Genomic DNA, 20,311 nt, shown 5'->3' on the forward strand with positions numbered 1-20,311 from the left:
TGGGTTTAAAGGGATGAGGTGGCAACTCTAGTGTGAACCATTCCACTCTACCGCACGGACAGGCGCTGATTCCTTACTGCTTCTTTTCAAAACTCCCTTGCAGGTGGCTTAACCCCTTCAGGACCAGAGTCCCTGTCATCAGGGTTTGGAGGTTCTTTTACCACCCAAATGTCCCTCTCAACCTTGAAATATTGGGTCCCTAATGAGGACTTACCAATCCAGAGAATACTAAGAATCAGTCCTCTCCTCTCCAGCTGGACTATGCCAGAATCCCTGGCTCAAACTGCCTACAAGTCATCCCGCTTAGCCCCTTCCTGCCGCTGCCTCCCAGCCCTGTAACAGCTTCTAAATGCCGGGAGGCAGAGGCGGGCATTTGGGTCATGTGACAGCTGTGATTGGCTGTTATAGCTGTCACATGATCGGAAAGCTCTCAGTATGCATCGGGAGCTTTCCGGTCTCCACTGGTGACCGTGCAGCACACAGGGCATGCGCTCTCTGCACAGAAGATTGTTTAGTTGAGGCCGAATATATGCCGCCTTGGTCTTCAACCCTCGAGAGGCCACATATATGTGCCCCGTCGGCGGGAAGTGGTTAAAAGGACCATTACTGAAATAATGAGAAAATGTACCTGTCATCCGGGAGGACACGTTCCTGGCATCCTTTACAGTGGCCAGTGCCCCAAATGTTACTTTGTCCTTAGACCAGCCTTTCTCAACCTTTTTACCAGAGGTACCGCTGATATAATTTTCATGTCTCAGGAAACCCCTGCTAAAACCAGTTTATCAGCGGTGAATAGGATAAAAAAAAAAATGCCTCCTACATTGGTGTTGGAAGAATACAACCTTCGCAGCCTTACAGACTGCTAAAAAGATCATTGGTGTGATGCTGCTGGTTTTGCCAAGTAGCATTGGACACGGAGATATGAAAGCATCGTCATATGGGAGCTCAACCAGCCACAGTTCAAAGAACCCCTAGTAACCTCAGGAGGAACCTTGGGGTTTCACGGAACCCTTTTTGAGAATTCCTGATTTAGATAATGCCCAGTCAGTCTTGAACCACCCAGCCACTGAATAACCTTTCTAAAGAAAAATATTTCTACAAACATGCACGTTTGGATTGGGAGAACTTGCATGTTTGTGCATATGGAGAAGAGAGGGCATCATGTGTCCTACATGGGAACCAATAGTAGCTGGTACAATCCAACTATGCCAACCCACTTTTTCCCGAGCCGGCTTGGCCAAAGTTGCAAATGAGTCTACAATCATAAAAAAAGTGCTCTGATTTGACTGTGACAAATATAAGAGACAGTTTTTATCCCACTGACCTGTGACATCATTGATTTTATCAGCTGACTGTAATGGTGGCATTCTAACCAGGACTGTAAGGGATCATTCCTTCTACCAACAACCAATGTAAGGAGCATTTTCCTTAGGACCATTGATGAGCTAATCTTAACAGGGGTAAACATAGATCTTCACTCTATTCCCACAGACAATGTTGCAATCGGTCTGGGACAGGGTAAGACATGGTGGCTACCTGCTGAAACTATACATTTGTACCACTGATTACTCCTCTTTCGGATAGTAATGGAAACACTTATTACTCCTTTATTGAATAGTAATGGAAACACTGATTACTCCTCTTTCGGATAGTATTGGAAACACTGATTACTCCTCTACTGAATAGTATTAGAAACACTGATTACTCCTCTAGTGAATAGTATTGGAAACACTGATTACTCCTCTAGTGAATAGTATTGGAAACACTGATTACTCCTCTACTGAATAGTATTAGAAACACTGATTACTCCTCTAGTGAATAGTATTAGAAACACTGATTACTCCTCTAGTGAATAGTATTGGAAACACTGATTACTCCTCTAGTGAATAGTATTGGAAACACTGATTACTCCTCTAGTGAATAGTATTGGAAACACTGATTACTCCTCTACTGAATAGTATTAGAAACACTGATTACTCCTCTAGTGAATAGTATTGGAAACACCGATTACTCCTCTAGTGAATAGTATTAGAAACACTGATTACTCCTCTAGTGAATAGTATTGGAAACACTGATTACTCCTCTAGTGAATAGTATTAGAAACACCGATTACTCCTCTAGTGAATAGTATTGGAAACACTGATTACTCCTCTAGTGAATAGTATTGGAAACACTGATTACTCCTCTAGTGAATAGTATTGGAAAAACTGATTACTCCTCTAGTGAATAGTATTAGAAACACTGATTACTCCTCTAGTGAATAGTATTGGAAACACTGATTACTCCTCTACTGAACAGTAATGGAAGCATCTGTAACCATATGCTATATTCAAGTACTTTTCTATTACATAAATAAAAAGTCAACCAAAGAAATGGGAAATTTGATTTTTTTCATGGTATTTCAATGTGCCTCAATAGCATATCATTCTATAGTTTGCAAGGAGGGAACAAGCAAAGTTAGCTGATCGGTTTAGATGCGAATGGAGTTCCGGAAACTCTAGTAGGCAGGGATCATAATTCTTATTTTTGGTGCTCTAGGTGGGGAATTTTTTTTTTAGATACAAGTCTAACCCAGTGTTTTCAATTGTGTGTAGTGTGTCTCATACCCCAAAGGATCAGAGCTTCAGATGGCAGCCATAGTCAGGGTTCTCCAGGTCATCTATGTGCTCCTAATAGGCTCCACCAGACATTTTTGGAAGAATGGCATGCTGGTATGATGCCCGCTTTGAAACAACACAACACAAAATTCCCTCAACTATTTAGGAAACTTTTTTTTTTTTTTTACTAGGACAGGTGGTAGTTGCACTTGGTAAAGGATAAGGAAACATTACATAACTGACCAAAGTATATGAAACTGCTATGACTTAACTGAGACCACCATACCAGAATCCCAAACCTGTGATTGGCAACATCTAAATCCAACATTTTTACTTTTGGTGGTTGGATTTGGATTTGGTTGGATTTGGTGCTTGCTGACCTTGTAGTCATAGCCTGAACTGAACAATATGTTGTTGGCAGTAGGGTGCCACTCTATGATCCCCACTCTTCTACTGTGTCCATACAGTTCCAGCACGGCTTCCGTCATGTTCTTCTTCAGCCCATCATTCGGGATTTCCCATATCCGCACCTTGGGGAAAGGACACCTTGTTATTGTACTGTTATAATGTTTACATGATTGTGAACACATATACTGCCATTTATATGGGTTACGCCAAGAAAGAAAAAGAACCAACATGATGAAGTTGAAACACCACAGTGTATATTCTGTTAATTGTATTTAAGAAGTTTGAAACTATAAGATGTGTCACATAACAGTATATAATAAAATATACAATTATATTATTATTCATCTATGGTGAACCCTTCCTCCTAAGTCTGCCATACAGTAGAACGAAAGCCAAAACTTTGTATATTTTTTTTTTTTTTTTTTTTTTTTATTTGGATAAAGTAAAGGAGGGTTATAACCCCTGTCATCTACAAAATTATTAAATAATAAATTAAATACTTATATTAAATTTTATATTACATTAAGAACTAATAGACAATTTAATTAAAAAAAGGAATTGATTAAAATAATGAATTAAAATAATTATAATTATTGTTATATTATTATTTCTGTATGGTGTACCCTTACTCCTGAGTCTACCTTACAGTAGAACCAAAGCCAAAACTTTATCATTTTTTAAAAAATTTGGATAGAGTAAGGAAGGGATATAACCCCCGTCAGTTGCAAAGTTTTTAAATAATAAACAAAATACTTATATTAAAAATATTAAATAATGAATTAAATACTTAAATTAAATAACACATTAGGAACTAATAGACAATTAAATGAAAAAGGGAATGAATTGTATAACTATTATGATATTATTATTTCTCTATGGTGTACCCTTCTTCCTATGTCTGCCTTACAGTAGAGTCAAAGCCAAAGCTTTCATTTATTTTTTATTTATTTGGATAACGTAATGGAGGGATATAACCACTGTCAGTTACTAAATTATTAAAATATTATTATACAGGATTTATATAGCGCCAACAGTTTACGCAGTGCTTTACAACTTGAGAATAATAAACGACATATTTAAATTAAAAAATACATTATGAATTAATATATGTTTTGATTTAAAAGGAATTAATTAAAATAATAATAATAATCATTATTATATTATTATTTCTCTATGGTGTACCCTTCCTCCTAAGTCTACCTTACAGTAGAACGAAAGCCAAAACTTTATCATTTTTTTTTTAATTTGGATAGAGTAAGGAAGGGATATAACCTTTGTCAGTTGATACATTTTTAAATAATAAATTAAATACTTATATTAAAAATATGAAATAAAAAATTAAATACTTAAATTAAACAACACATTAAGAACTAATAGACAATTTAATAAAAAAAGGAATGAATTATACAACTATTATGATATTATTATTTCTCTGTGGCGTACCCTTCTTCCTATGTCTGTCTTACAGTAGAACCAAAACCAAAACTTTTTTTTTCTTTTTATTTGGATAGAGTAAGGGAGGGATATAACTGCTTTCAGTTACTAAATTCTTAAATTTTTATTATACAGGATTTATATAGTGCCGACAGTTTACACTTTACAACTTGAGATTAAATAATAAATTACATATTTAAATAAAAAATACATTATGAAAGAATATACAATTTGATTTAAAAAGGAATGAATTAAAATAATAATTATTATTATATTATTATTTCTCTATGGTGTACCCTTCTTCCTATGTCTGCCTTACAGTAGAACCAAAACCAAAACTTTATATATTTTTTTTAATGTGAACAGAGTAATGCAGGGATATAACCCTTGTCAGTTGCTACATTTTTAAATAATAAATTCAATACTTATATTAAAAATATAAATAAATAAATTATTATGAATAATTATAAATAATAAATTAAATACTTAAATTAAATAACACATTAGGAACTAATAGAAAATTTAATAAAAAAAAAAGGAATGAATTATATAACTATTATGATATTATTATTTATTTGTGGTATACCCTTCTTCTTACGTCTGTCTTAGGCCGCGTACACACGGGCGGACTATCCGTCCAACTAAGTCCGTCAGACAATCCGACAGACAGTCCGTCCTACTTTTGAATGAACGGACTTGACCACACACGACGAACAGACAGTCCGCTGAAAAAGTCCGCTGAAGCCCACACACGAGCGGATTGTCCGCTGACCAAGTCCGTCAGACAGTCCGCCCGTGTGTACGCGGCCTAACAGTAGAACCAAAACCAAAACTTTTTTTTTTTTTCTTTTTATTTGGATAGAGTAAGGAAGGGATATAATCACATTCAGTTACTAAATTCTTACATTTTTATTATACAGGATTTATATAGATTTTAATTTACGCTTTACAACTTGAGATGAAATAATAAATTACATAATTAAAGAAAAAATTACATTATGAACGAATATATGATTTAAATTTAAAAAGGAATGAATTAAAAGAATAATAATTATTATATTATTATTTCTCTATAGTAACTACCTCCTAAGTCTACCTTACAGTAGAACCAAAGCCAAAACTTTATCTATTTTTTATTTTTTTTATTTTGATGGAGTAAGGGAGGGATATAGCCCCATGTCAGTTACTAGATTATTAAATAATAAATGTAATACTTAAATTAAATTAAAAAATACATTATGAACTGATAAACAATTTAATAAAAAAAAAAAAAAAGAATGAATGAAAGTATCAAATTAAAATAATTATAATTGTAAATACTATATATTTAGAAAACCATGTTGTGGTTTGTTATATTTGGAAATAAAAAATTGACAGAAATTTTTACTTTACTTCACTAAAATAAAAAATAAAAAAAATGTCTGGAGTCTGGTTTTAAAAATCAGAGTGGAAACCTCCATGATGTTCAGTATGTGACAGCTCCCCTTTAATTCACATTATGTGTCTTGTTGCTCTATGGCAGTGATGGCGAACCTTGGCACCCCAGATGTTTTGGAACTACATTTCCCATGATGCTCCACTACGCTGTAGAGTGCAGGAGCATCATGGGAAATGTAGTTCCAAAACATCTGGGGTGCCAAGGTTCGCCATCACTGCTCTATGGAGTGCTAGTATATAATGTCCTATGTGAACTACTATCAGCACAATACAGATAAAATGAATGACTTACCGACGTGTCCTCGGAGCAGGAGGCGATGATATTCTCAATGAACGGGTTCCACTTAACATCCAGCACTGTGCCCTGGTGCCCGCACACCTTGGGGTGGTTGGGCTCAATGCGTCCAGTCTGGGGGAGGCACAGAACATTTCAGAGGTGAACCCCCCTACCATGCAGACCTGGGGGAGGAGGACAGACAGATACACCTGTCAGTAGCTCCTCCCTCCACCTGCACACAGACTGCCCATGCAGAACATTCTGATTCATTATAATTGCAGTAACAACTTACACAACTCAAATAAAAAAATAAAATGTATTTGAATGTTTCTAAACTGCCAATCGACTATCTATATTTCATTGACAAAATAAAAAAAGATTCTGGAACTAGACTCCAGCAGCCATGAGCTGTGGCCTAATTTTGGTAGATTAAACGAGGATATAAAAACTGGAGCAGAGAAAAAAAAAATCAGCAATATAAAGATGACTGTTACTTTTCTACTGTAGATGAGAAAATATGAGGGCTGTACAGAAAGTAATACCAAAGTGGGTATAACTTTTTTTTATTAACTGACACAGGCCATTCAAATGTCACATGTTGGTAGAGTAACTATTCCTCTATAGTAGCGCTTCGTCATCTTTTTCATTGCAGGTAAATAATGGATTCCAAGCAGAAGCAACGTGCCGTTATTGATGGGGGGGGGGGGGGAGGGGTGCAGGCTGTCCGAAATCCACAGAAGGCTACAGAATGTTTACGGAGAGGACACCATTGAGAAGAGTCTCCAAGGACAAGATATTGTACTCGAAAGAAAAATTGGAAATAGGAAAATGGACTTTATAGGCACACCCATAGAATTTGTTAATGCAGGGACATTGACTCGTTCCGGATTTGGACCGCGGTCCGCCATTTAGTGATGCATGCACTATAGTAACTCTTCTTTTTTTTTTTCATTGCAGGTAAATAACGGAGTCCAAGCAGAAGCAACGTGCCGTTGTTGAGTTCTTGATGAAGGAGGGGGTGCAGGCTGTTTGAAATCCACAGAAGTCTACAGAATGTTTACAGAGATGACACCATTGACGAGTACAATATCTTGACAAAGGGATATTGCAAATTTAAAGTGTATGCTCACAGGGTGACATTGTGAATACACAAATAATAGTGTGCCGACGTCCTAATATTATTTGAAAGAAAAATTGGAAATAGGAAAATGGACTTTATAGGCACACGCATTGAATTTGTAAAAATTTGTTGCAGTTTTTAATTGGATAAAGTTAAAATCGTGGTTTACAAACACATATTAAAAAAGAAAATATTATAATGCTGAATGACCCCAAAGACTCGAATAACACTTGCAAGATGTATAAATATATATTAGTCCAAATTGGTGCAATAATAAAAGTAACCAGTAACAGCATCCAATGGAGACAAATAATAGTGTGCCGACGTCCTAATATTATTTGAAAGAACAATTGGAAATAGGAAAATGGACTTTATAGGCACACACATAGAATTTGTAAAAATTTGTTGAAGTTTTTAATTGGATAAAGTTAGAAATTGTGGTTTGCAAACACATATTAACCACTTTCAGACCGGACCATTTTGCTGCTCAAAGACCAGACCACTTTTTGCGATTCTGCACTGCGTCGCTTTAACTGACAATTGCGCGGTCGTGCGACAATCACATGGAGCAGAGATCAGCGTCACTAGTTGCTAGGCAGAATGGAGAAATGCTGTTTACACGGCATTTCCTCCATTCAGCCGTCCTGTGAGACGATCGTGGGGATGCCCGCGGCGATCGAGTCCGCGGGTCCCGCGACCGGACTCACGGGGGTCCCGACCAGCGCGGGAGTGCGCCGCCGCCGGCGAGCTCCCGATGGCAGGGCGGCATTGAATATTGGACGTACATGTACGCCAATATGCCTGCCCGTGCCATTCTGTCGACGTACATCGTCGTGCGCTGGTCGGGAACCGGTTAAAAAAGAAAATATTATAATGCTGAATGACCCCAAAGACTCGAATAACACCTGCAAGATGTATAAATATATGTTAGTCCAAATTGGTGCAATAATAAAAGTAACCAGTAACAGCATCCAATGGAGACAAATAATAATGTGCCAACGTCCTAATATTATTTGAAAGAACAATTGGAAATAGGAAAATGGACTTTATAGGCACACACATAGAATTTGTAAAAATTTGTTGAAGTTTTTAATTGGATAAAGTTAAAAATCGTGGTTTACAAACACATATTAAAAAAGAAAACATAATGTTGAATGACCCCAAAGACTCGAATAACACCTCCAAGATATATAAATATATAATAATCCAAATTGGTGTAATAATAAAAGTAACGAGTAACAGCATCCAATGGAGATAAAGTGCGTGGAGTAGTTGAGTCACAATATGAGATCACACAGAAAATTCGCTCTACATGTTGCGTGCATAAATGTGCTTCTTCAGGAGATTGCAGATCTAATAGAGATGTAGAAAAAACATCAAATAAGTATATCGTACTAGCCAAACAAAAAAAAACAAATATAAACAGTGAAATTATTATTTTGGTAAAATGATAATTTCACGGTTTATATTTGCTTTTGTTTTATTTTTTTGGATATTACGATATACTTATTTGAGATTTTTCTACATCTCTATTAGATCTGCAAGCTCCAGAAGAAGCACATCTATGCACGCAACACGTAGAGCGAATTTTCTGTGTGATCTCATATTGTGACTCAACTACTCCATGCACTTTATCTCCATTGGATGCTGTTACTGGTTACTTTTATTATTGCACCAATTTGGAATAATATATTTATATATCTTGGAGGTGTTATTCAAGTCTTTGGGGTCATTCAACATTATGTTTTCTTTTTTAATATGTGTTTGTAAACCACGATTTTAACTTTATCCAATTAAAAACTTCAATTAATTTTTATAAATTCTATGCGTGTGCCTATAAAGTCCATTTTCCTATTATTCATTTTCCTTTCAAATAATATTAGGACGTTGGCACATTATTATTTGTGTATCCACAGTGTCACCCTGTGAGGATACACTTTACATTTTCAATATCCCTTTGTCAAGATATTGTACTCGTCAATGGTGTAATCTCTGTAAACATTCTGTAGCCTTCTGTGGATTTCAAACAGCCTGCACCCCTCCTTCATCAAGAAGTCAACAACGGCACGTTGCTTCTGCTTGGACTCCATTATTTACCTGCAATGAAAAATAAGAAGAGTTACTATAGTTTAGGCATCACTAAATGGCAGACCGCGGTCCAGATCCGGACCGAGTCAATGTCCCATTCAGACTGTCCCACCATCTAGGTGACAATCTGCCCAGCTGTCATCACCGCATCCACTGTGATTTTCACTGAGCTGACAGCGGGAGGGAGTACAGCTCAGGACAGAGGACATTGACTGGCTGCATTAAGAAGCGGATGATTGGTTGCTAGGATGCAGTATGGTCCTAGCAACCAATCACCAGCTTGCAGCGCCTGCCCTCTGTCTGGACGCGCTGTGCCTCCTGCCCTCCACCCTGTCTGTGTAAGGTAGGACAGGAAGGGGAAGGGAGATGTGAAGGGGCACCGAGGACAGTAATCGGGCCTAAGGACAGTAATTGGGGGGAGGCTGGGGACAGTAATGGGAGGGCTGAGGATAGTAATGGTGGGGCTGAGGACAGTAATGGGGGTTAAGGACAATAATGGTGGGGCTGAGGACAGTAATTAGGGGGGCTGAGAACAATAATGGGATGGTTAGGTACAATAAGGGTGGGGCTGAGGACAGTAATTGGGGGACTGAGGACAGTAATGGGGGGTTAAAGACAATAATGGTGGGCCTGAGGACAGTAATTGGGGGGGCTAGGGGCAGTAATTGGGGGGCTGGGGACAGTAATAGTGGGCGGGGGAAAGTAATTGAGGGGGCTAAGTACTTGGGGGGCTGAGGACAGTAATAGAGGGGAGCTGAGGACAGTAATTGGGGGGGCTGAGGACAGTAATTGGGGGGCTGAGGACAGTAATGGAGGGGGGCTGAGGACAGTAATTGGGGGGCTGAAGACAGTAATGGAGGGGGGCTGAGGACAGTAATGGAGGGCTGGGGAAAGTAATGGATGGGTGCTGAGGACAGTAATGGGGGGCTGAGGACAGTAATTGGGGGGCTAAGGACAGTAATGGGGGGGTTAAGGACAATAATGATCGGGCTGAAGACAGTAATTGGGGGGCTGAGGACAGTAATGGGGGGTTAAGGACAATAATGGAGGGGCTGAGGACAGTAATTGGGGGGGGCTAGGGGCAGTAATTGGGGGGCTCAGGGCAGTAATGGAGGGGGGCTGAGGACAGTAATGGGGGGAGGGCTGGGGAAAGTAATGGAGGGGGCTGAGGACAGTAATGGAGGGGGGCTGAGGACAGTAATGGAGGGGGGGGGGCTGATGACAGTAATGGAGGGCTTGAGAAAGTAATTGGGGGGCTGAGGACAGTAATTGGGGGGCTGAGGACAGTAATTGGGGGGCTGAGGACAGTAATGGAGGGGGGCAGAGGACAGAAATGGAGGGGGGCTGAGGACAGTAATAGGGGGGCTAAGGACAGTAATGGAGGGCTGGGTAAAGTAATGGAGGGAGCTGAGGACAGTAATGTAAGGGGGATATTGAAGTGAAGGGAAGACTGAGAATACTGTAAGAATGGGATTGTGATATAAGGCTCGATTCAGATCTGTGCATGCACTTTTGCGTATGCACGTCGCATTTGGGACAGCCCATTCATTTTATTGGGCTGTACTACCCGCAAAAAATGTAGGGAAAAAAGTCCCATCCCTTTTTTTTTTTAATTGCACCGCACCAAGCCGCATGGTGCTGCCACACTATGTGGTTTTGCGGCCGTGAAAATGTGCTGTAGGTAATGATGTGCGGGGGTGTCATTAAGAATTAATGGCACCCCCCATGCATCTGCCAATGTGCAGCAGGTTGGGAACATATGTGATTCCACGAATGTTCCCCAGCCACAGAGGTGTAAACCTAGCCCAAGAGGAGAGGGGTTACCAGGAAAAGACGTGCATATATGGAAGGTGCACCAGACCAAAAAATAAGAGTCTAAATTCATTTATATATTGTGTCCAAAGACAAAAGACAACAAACGCGTTTCGTGGGTCAAAGGAACTCCCCCTTCATCAGGGGAGCTGTGATGTGAAGGATCTCAGCCATCACCCAAACGTGTTTCTGAATTCTGCTGGAAGGATTTTTTACTGACTGGACCTCCATGAATTTAAACTCAAAACTCAAAATACCCCTGACATAGAGGAAGAGTTACTTTACCAACATGTGAAATTTGAACGACCTTTGTAAGTTGATAAAAAATTGAAGCCCACTTTTTGCATTCTTTTCGGTACAATCCTTATATTACATCTGATTAGGGTAACATGCACCTGGGCGGTTTGGCCTGTTAGCGCCAAATGCCATTGTTTTTAGCTATCTGGGAGGCATAGGTGCAGCATCCAATGGAAATTAATGACAGGTTAACAAACACTTACTATACTACACTGAACAGGCCATATGCTTATCGGGACATTTGGGGCATTTGTCATACAACCCTAAAGGTGAGTAACCCTCAATACAGTGTCCAGCTACTGCCTATTTCAGGCCAGCCATAGAATTTGATAGACTGCTGGATGCAGCACTTGTGCCACCTGGACCCCTAAAAGAGCTGGGATTTTACCCCAACAGGCCAAACCGTCCAAGTACATAAGGCCTTAGTATTACATCGTATGTCCATAACTTTTTTCCAGCTTTGGATGGAGTAGGGAAGTATTGGAACCTCTGTTGGGTTTTTTCCTGCTATCCGGGACTTCATCAGAGAGATTTACCTTTTTGGCTAACATCAAGTGTAATATCGGTTCTTATCAGTTTTCCGGAGATAGAATGAAGTGCCCTCTGGCAAATGGAGGGTGCTGGCCAGTATCCGGCCTGATGTAATGTGGTGGTAGAGCCTTTTTCCTCCTGGGTTGATTCTGGCCTGGTGCACCAGGCTTGTCCCCGGTTGAAGGCAAGGCTTCCTAAAGTTATAATGCTTTCCTGGTAGGGATGGTGCTGTGCTGGTCTGGCCAAGACCCAGTCTAAGAGAAGCCTTCGGTGTATGTACCCCTGCAGTGGCAGTACAGGGGTGCCAGAAATTCTCATGTGGGGGAGCTCACCTGAGTTTATTAGGACACCATGTCCCCGCATTAATGCATGCTTTTTTTGCATTTGTGTCTCCTAATGGGCCCTCTGGCTAGAACTGGAGGAATTTTTATTCCTTGTTGAAGGGCCCAACATTGTTCCTTACAATGGCACTGAAGCACTTTCTCTACTTCCCTTCTCCCCTCTATGTTTGTCTGTCTGTTATTTTGTACAAAATGTTGGCACTTGCTTACCCAGACTAGTAGGGTGTAGTTCCTCAGACTTGCCCTGAAAGTCTTGGGGGGGTGGGGGCACGTGGCCTTTTGGTCAGGAACTCCCTCTCCCATGGGGTTTCCCTTTGGGGGGACCCCCCATCTAGTACGTGGGTAGGCCTTGCTTCGACATGCCTCTCGTAAAAAGGAGTCTGCCCAGCCTTGACTTGGTAGACCAGGAGTACCCTAGTCCATATAAGGAGCCTTGGGTTCCCAGGGGATCGAGGCCGGGCTCCTTTCTCTTCAGAAGTGGACTGAGTGTACACTCTGCAATCTTTTTTTGTGTCCTCACTTTTTTTTTTACACCTGGTGTTAAGTTAAGCCGAACTTCAAGAAAACTTCCTGTCCTGTTGACAATGGTTTCACCAGACAGGAAGTGAGGTACAAAAACAAATAGAAATTTGATAGGGGTGCCAGCCATCCTCTATTCTACTGTCTGTTTTGCTATTGGGTGTGCTCCTCTGTCTGTTCAACAGTCAGCAGGACAGAAAGTGCAGATAATGGGGCCCCCGGGGAGCAGTAAAAACCCGAAGTTCCAAACCTTCCCGGCTCAACCCAAAACTAAGAAAAAAGGTTTAGATTGGACATACAATTTAGGCAATTGTACGTGAGATATAACTAACCACAACCCCCGACTCATCACATCACCAGCCTTACATTCAAAGTCAACTTAATCTGATTACACAATCAGAAACATTAGAGGCAATATCAATGAAATGAGCAATCAAAGACCATGTCAAAGCTGTTTCTTTAAAAAATAATATAATTATTGACAAAACTGGGAGCTGAAATAACATTGGGTATATACACTATACTGTCAAAAGTATTGAGACGTCTGCCTTTACACACACATGATCTTTAATGGCATCCCAGTCTTAGTCCGTAAGGTTCAGTATTGAGTTGGCTCCGCCCTTTGAAGCTATAACAGCTTCACCTCTTCTGGGAAGGCCGTCCACAAGGTTTAGGAGATGTGTCTATGGGAATGTTTGACCATTCTTCCAGAAGAGCATTTTTTGAGGTCCGGGAATGATGTTGCACGAGAAGACCTGGCTCACAGTCTCCACTCTAATTCAAATTCTAATTCCAAAGGTGTTCTATGGGTTTGAGGTCAGGACAAGTCAAGTTCATCCACCCCAAACTCTCTCATCCGTGTCTTTACGGACCTTGCTTTGTGCACTGGTGCGCAGTCATGTTGAAACAGGAAGGGGCCGTCCCCAAACTGTTCCCACAAAGTGGGAAGCATGAAATTGTCCAAAATGTCTTGGTATGCTGATGTCTTAAGGGGTTACCTTTACTGCAACTAAGGGGCCATACCCAACCCCTGAAAAACAGCCCCCCACACCGTAATCCCCCCCCCCCCACCAAATGATTTGGACCTGTGCAGAAAGCAAGGTCCATAATGACACGGATGAGCGAGTTTGGGGTGGAGGAACTTGACTGGCCTGCACAGAGTCCTGACCTCAACCCCATAGAACACCTTTAGGATGAATTAGAGTGGAGACTGTGAGCCAGGCCTTCTTGTCCAACATCAGTGCCTGACCTTACAAACGCGCTTCTGGAAGAATGGTCAAACATTCCCATAGACACACTCCTACCCTTGTGGACAGCCTTCCCAGAAGAGTTGAAGCTGTTATAGCTGCAAAGGGTGGGCAAACTCAATATTCAACCCTACGGACTAAGACTGGGATGCCGTTAAAGTTCATGGGCGTGTAAGTGCAGGTGTCCTAATACTTTTGACAGTATAATGTATATATAGTGTGAATCAGGAAAATACCTGTTTTATAAATACGCTCTTAAGTCCTATATATCTTATTTGATATGATACTTCCAATGCAACGAATGACTGTAACATGTAAGAAACTCATAGCAACCAATGAGAAAGCAGTTCTTATCTGAAGTGACTGCTGTCTACTGAACTCCTCTTGGCTATTGTTGGGTTATAGCTCTTGGCATTCAGTCCCTGCTCTTGGCTCTTTCTTTATTACCCATCATGTCCTAAATCGCGTTTGACGTTTTCAGGTTTCGGAGAGGTTACTGTCTGACAATTGCACTTTTGTTTGGCTGCTTATATAATTCAACTTGATGGTGTTTTTGTGAATAGGGGGCATTCCTCCGATGATCTTGATACAGTTGCCGTATGTAATATCCTGGCATGGAAGTGTTTTTACCATATACAGCAGATCTATTGTAGTCATACATGGGTGACATTGGCTCATATTCCTGCTATTGGCAAGGTTGTGCTTTTGCCCTCAGGACCTGGACATGCTCCAGCAGATGTCGAAAGGAGTTCATTCACATACATGTAGGTCGAATGTAATTTGGCTATTATCAGCAGAAGCTTGTGCACTGAATGATGCTGTGCCTATAAAAGATTTGCTTTGAGCTCTGTGAATCTCTTGATTAACACAGCTTGCAGGTAGGTGCAGTTAACTACTTTGCCACTAGGTGGCTCTGTACCAGAACAATGTCTGGTTACAGCAGACAGTGTCATCAGGTGCTAGGCAGGGCAGGCACTCCCGCTAGGCAAACTAGGCAGCCACCTAGGGCGCACTGCTGCCTGGGGGGGGGGGCTCACTGACTTCCCTATTAGCCTGATCGGGGAACATGAGGGGCCGAAACAGTGCTGGGGTGCTGACTGACTCTGTAGAGAAAGCAGCAGCCGTGGAGGACATCCGTCATGGCTGCTGCAGAGGAGGTCAGCAGCAGCTCAGCCTGAGGGGAGGGCGACAGCAGAGGAGGCAAGCACAGCTGGGGAGGCGGAGGAGGCTGGCATGAGGTCAGCGGAGGAGGCGGGCATGAGGACAGCTGGGGAGGCAGATGAGGTGGGCATGAGGTCAGTGGAGGAGGCGGGTACATGGACAGCAGAGGTTAAAGGTAGACAGTGTCATCAAGGGGCTAGGCAGAGCCGGCGCTCCCGCTAGGCGAACTAGGCAGCTGCCTAGGGCACACTGTTGCCTAGGGGGGGCGCAGCCATGTCCACTTACTTCTCCATTAGCTTGGCCAGGGAACACGAGGGGCCCTACACAGGGCTGGGGTGCTGACTGACTCTGCAGAGAAAGCAGCAGCCGCGGAGGACATCCGTCATGGTTTCTGAAAAGGAGGTCAGCAGCAGCTCAGCCTGTGGGGAGGGCAACAGCAGAGGAGATGGGCACAGCTGGGGAGGCAGAGGAGGGGGGCATGAGGTCAGCGGAAGAGGCGGCATGAGGACAGCTGGGGAGGCAGAGGAGGTGGGCACGAGGTCAGCGGAGGAGGCAGGCACGAGGACAGCAGAGGTTAAAGCCAGACTGCCATCAAGGGGCTAGGCAGGGCCGGGGCTCCCGCTAGGCGAACTAGGCAGCCTCCTCTGCAAAGGAGGTCAGCAGCAGCTCAGCCTGTGGGGAGGGCAACAGCAGAGGAGATGGGCACAGCTGGGGAGGCGGAGGAGGCGGGAACGAGGTCAGCGGAGGAGGCGAGCATGAGGACAGATAGGGAGGCAGAGGAGGCGGGCATGAGGACAGCTGGGGAGGTAGAGGAGGTGGGCACGAGGTCAGCAAATTAGGTCAGCAAAGGAGGTGGGCACGAGGACAATGGAGGAGGGGGGCAAGAGGACAACGGAGGAGGTGGGCACCATGTCTCTGAACGTAGCTGCTGAGGCTGGTGAGTCCACTCTCTGACCCTGTTACCCGCGTGGCACTAGGCAAGACTAACGACACACCGGTCACACTAGGGTTAAGTCTTCCCTAAGCCGTGAAATAGTTAAGCCCCGGCCCTGGCCCTAGGCCCCTTTTAGGTAGTGCCCTGCTGCAGTGATGTCAGGGGTGAGTCAGCACCCACATATACAGTGGCAAAAAAAATTATTTGATCCCCTGCAGATTGTGTAAGTTTGCCCATTTACAAAGAAATGGGTCTATAATTTTTTATCATAGGTATATGTTAAATGATAGAGACAGAATATCAACCAAAAATCAAAAAAAACACACGATACAAATGTTATAAATGCAGTTCCGGGAGTAAAATAAATATTTGATCCCCTACCAACCAACAATAATTCTGGCTCCTACAGACTGGCTACAGTAGGCGCTCATGTGGTACACAGATTAGTCCTGTCAATGTAAGAAGGTGCTCCTAACAACAACTCGTTATGTGTATAAAAGACACCCGTCCACAGAATTTCTTTCTTCCATCCAAACCCTCACCATCATGGGCAAGACCAAAGAGCTGTGAAAGGACGTCGGGGAGAAGATCGTAGACCTGCACAAGGCTGGAATGGGCTACAAGACCATCAGCAAGAAGCTTGGTGAGGAAGAGACAACTGTTGGAGCGATTATTCGCCAATGGAAGAAATACAAAATAATCATCAATCGCCCTCGGTCTGGAGCTCCATGCAAGATTTCACCTCATGGGGTGAGGATGGTCATGAGAAAAGTGAGGGATCAGCCCAGAACTACACAGGAGGAGCTTGTGAATGATCTCAAGGCAGTTGGGACCACAGTCACCGAACAAACCATTGGTAACACAACATGCCACCATGGTTTGAGACCCTGCAGCGTCTGCAAGGTCCCCCTCCTCCAGAAGGCACTTTTACAGGCTTGTCTGAAGTTTGCCAATGAATATCTAAATGATTCAGAGAAGGATCGGGAGAAAGTGCTGTGGCCAGATGAGACCAAAATTGAACTCTTTGGCATTAACTCGACTGGCCATATTTGAAGGAATAAAAATGGTGACTATGACCCTAAGGACACCATCCCTACAGTCAAGCACGGAGGTGGAGACATGATGCTTTGAGGCTATTTCTCTGCTAAGGCTACAAGCCGACTTTACCACATTGAGGGGCCAATGGACGAAGGGCCCATGTATTGTAAAATCTTGGATTACAACCTTCTTCCCTCAGCCAGAACACTGAAGATGGGTCGTGGATGGGTCTTCCAGCATGACAATGACCCAAAACATACCACCAAGGTAACAAAGGTGTGGCTCGAGAAGAAGCACATTAAGGTCATGGAGTGGCCTAGCCAGTCTCCAGACCTTAATCCTAAAGAAAATTTATGGAGGGAGCTGAAACTTCGAGCTGACAAGCGACAGCCAAGAAACCTTAAGGCTTTAGAGAAGATCTGTAAAGAAGAGTGGGACAAAATCCCTTCTGAGATGTGTGAACCAACTCCAATAAACATCTTACCTCTGTGCTTGCTAACAAGGGTTTCTACACCAAGTACTAAGTCATGTTTTGCTTGGGGATCACATACTTGCCAGCACAGTGGTGTAGTGGTTAGCACTCTTACCTAGCAGTAAAAAGGGTCACTGGTTCGAATCCCAACCACGACACTACCTGCCTGGAGTTTGCATGTTCTCCCTGTGCCTGTGTGGGTTTCCTCCCACGCTCCAAAGACATGCAGGTAGGTCAATTGGCTTCTGTCCAAAATTGGCCCTCGTGTATGAATGGGGACTTTGGATTGTGGTCTCCTTGAGGGTAGGGACTGATGTGAGTGTGCAATGTACAGGGATAGGGACAAATGTAGACACTCCCTCAGGATGGACTGGTGTCTTTATTCAACCTTACTAACTATGTAACTTACTTTACTCAATGAACTGTAACTCCATTTGTATTGTGTTTTTTATGGATTTTTGGTTGATATTATGTCTCTGTCATATAAAATACACATATGGTAAAAGTTATAGACCCTTCATTTCTACATAAGTGGGCAAACTTACAAAATCTGCAGGGGATCAAATAATTATTTTCCCCACTGTAAGTCAGGTAGAGAGGAGTACTCATGATATCATGCAAAAATCAGGTGGTGCTGCTCTAGGTGCTCCTGGTGGGCAGGGTGAAACACATCAGGGGCGTGGCTTAGGAGGAGTTACAGGTTGAGGCCGTTTACATCTCTTTTCATTTATGAGCTACTGGTTTGCGGCATTTCTCTGTCACTGCAAGGTAGAGAGGGGCACACCCACACACACTTGGTGCATGGGAGCTAAACAGCCCACTCTTGCGCGGATGTAACCAGAATGTGTAGGCCCTGGTCATGGCAGGAGGCTGGGAGGAGTAGACCTGGAATAGCCAGCTGTAGACTTTCTGTACTTTATGGAGGTGGGGGTCTAGAGCAGATTACCAAACGCAGTGGCGTAACTAGAAACTTCAGGGCCCCGATGCAAGAAACCATGAAGGGCCCCCTGAACCCCAGCCAGAGCCCTTCCGTCCGAGTGTGGCGGTGGAACTCCAGGGTGTGGTCACAGGTATGACCTTTGTGAGCCCTGTAGTTCCACCACTGGTATCAATAGTTTTTTTTATTTTATTTTTTTTAATTTTTAGGTGCCCCATTGGGGGACTGTCCCTAGGCAGGATGGGGTCCCCGTCCCCAGAAGAGATGAGGTCCTTTTCTCCAGGGCAGATGAAGTTACTGCCCCCAGGTGAGAAGGGGTCCCTGTCCCCAGGGGAGGTGGGGGTCCCTGTCCCCACGTGAGAAGGGGTCCCTGTCCCCAGGGGGAGATGGAGGGGATATGTAATGGTGTGTGGGAGATGGGGTCCTCTCACTCACTATGACCAAGCTGCAGGTTGCGAACTCATCCATGTTGGCCCTGGCTCCATCCAGTGTGCTGGACAAGCGATCAGCATATCTCCCAGAAAGACCTTTCATCATCTGTGTATGACGGGGAGGAGGGTGGCTGGCAGACAAGCCTGCAGTGTCCTCTGGGGGGCTCTCATAGCGCTGCAATGCATCTGTATGCTTAAAGTTTGTTTACCCGGGAGAAGTATGCAGTGCAGTGTGGGCCAGACTCGGGGGGGTGGGACTCTGCCTGGGGAGAACAGACATCGGACTGAGCGGCAATGCATGGAGCAGGAGAGGGGTACTCTGAGAAGCCGGCCGAGGACACAGGTCACGTGGGGAATGCACAACTAAAGAGCAGCCAGTGCGATAGTCGAGCATGGAGCTCTGCTAGTCACCCTCCACCTCCAGCCACCCGTGTGAATGGTGCACTGGTACCCCTAGCTGCCTATGCTGCTGCCGGCCATATGTAGAGGGGGCTGCATGGGCCCCCTGCATCACAGGGCCCGGTTGCGGTCGCAACTGCTGCACCCCCTATAGTTACGCCCCTGACCAAATGCCTTTTTTAGGACAGGTCAAGAGTTCCCTGAGTGAGGCTGCTTCCCTGGGTGGTCCGGGGAGAGTTGTACCTAAGGAGGAGGTGACTACAGAGACCAAAATGTGGTTCAACAAAATAATGACACAAGGAGGGTGATCCTTTTTCCAACTCAGTGATTCTGTTTTTTTTTATGACATGTTGGTGTTATATCTTTCACTTGAATGTATCAAAACAGGATTATTTTAAACCGGGGTGATTTTTCTTTTAAACCACTATTTTCTTCCATATGGCCCATATGTAGGTCAGATGTCACGTAACATCAACGTTTGGCTGAATAAGCAATTGCAGTTCCATTAGGGCCTACAAAATCAATGGTTTCTAAAAAAAAAAAAAAAAGATCTGTGACTCGTTAAATACAATTTTTAATGAAGGTTGTCTTTTAAGCCTCATCCACCCTGAACTAAGCTTCACTCTTCCCACGTAGCAGTCCAGCATGAGAACCTCACTGGCCAATACTCAAATTCAATTTAAAGCCTTGACCACGGAAGCCATTGCTGACCTGCTTCTGAAAAATCTGAGTTGTTTGGTTATCTTTGATTTCAAAACTTTTCTGAGCAAGCATGCATCAAGCGAAGCAACCTGAAGTCAGATCTCCTGCTTCAAAATAAAAAAATGCGAT

General features: G+C 43.1%; 2 protein-coding genes across 2 annotated transcripts in view; both read right to left on the reverse strand.

Annotated features, from left to right (window-relative positions):
* Positions 1-20,311, reverse strand: part of PAQR5 (progestin and adipoQ receptor family member 5) — a 617,270-nt gene that overhangs the window by 517,638 nt on the left and 79,321 nt on the right. The gene's annotated exons all lie outside the window — the stretch shown is intronic.
* The window catches only part of CORO2B (coronin 2B), a 137,470-nt gene that overhangs the window by 38,983 nt on the left and 78,176 nt on the right, over positions 1-20,311 (reverse strand). The window contains exons 3-4 of the mRNA XM_077470402.1: positions 6,169-6,285; positions 2,978-3,127 (exon numbers count right to left, since the gene is read on the reverse strand). Of these exons, the coding sequence (XP_077326528.1) occupies positions 2,978-3,127; positions 6,169-6,285 (267 nt within the window). The remainder of the gene's footprint in view (positions 1-2,977; positions 3,128-6,168; positions 6,286-20,311) is intronic.

This window comes from Lithobates pipiens, unplaced genomic scaffold (assembly GCF_037356315.1).
Source record: "Lithobates pipiens isolate NorthernLeopardFrog02 unplaced genomic scaffold, aLitPip1_a1.2 Scaffold_8, whole genome shotgun sequence".
Classification (NCBI taxonomy): domain Eukaryota; kingdom Metazoa; phylum Chordata; class Amphibia; order Anura; family Ranidae; genus Lithobates; species Lithobates pipiens.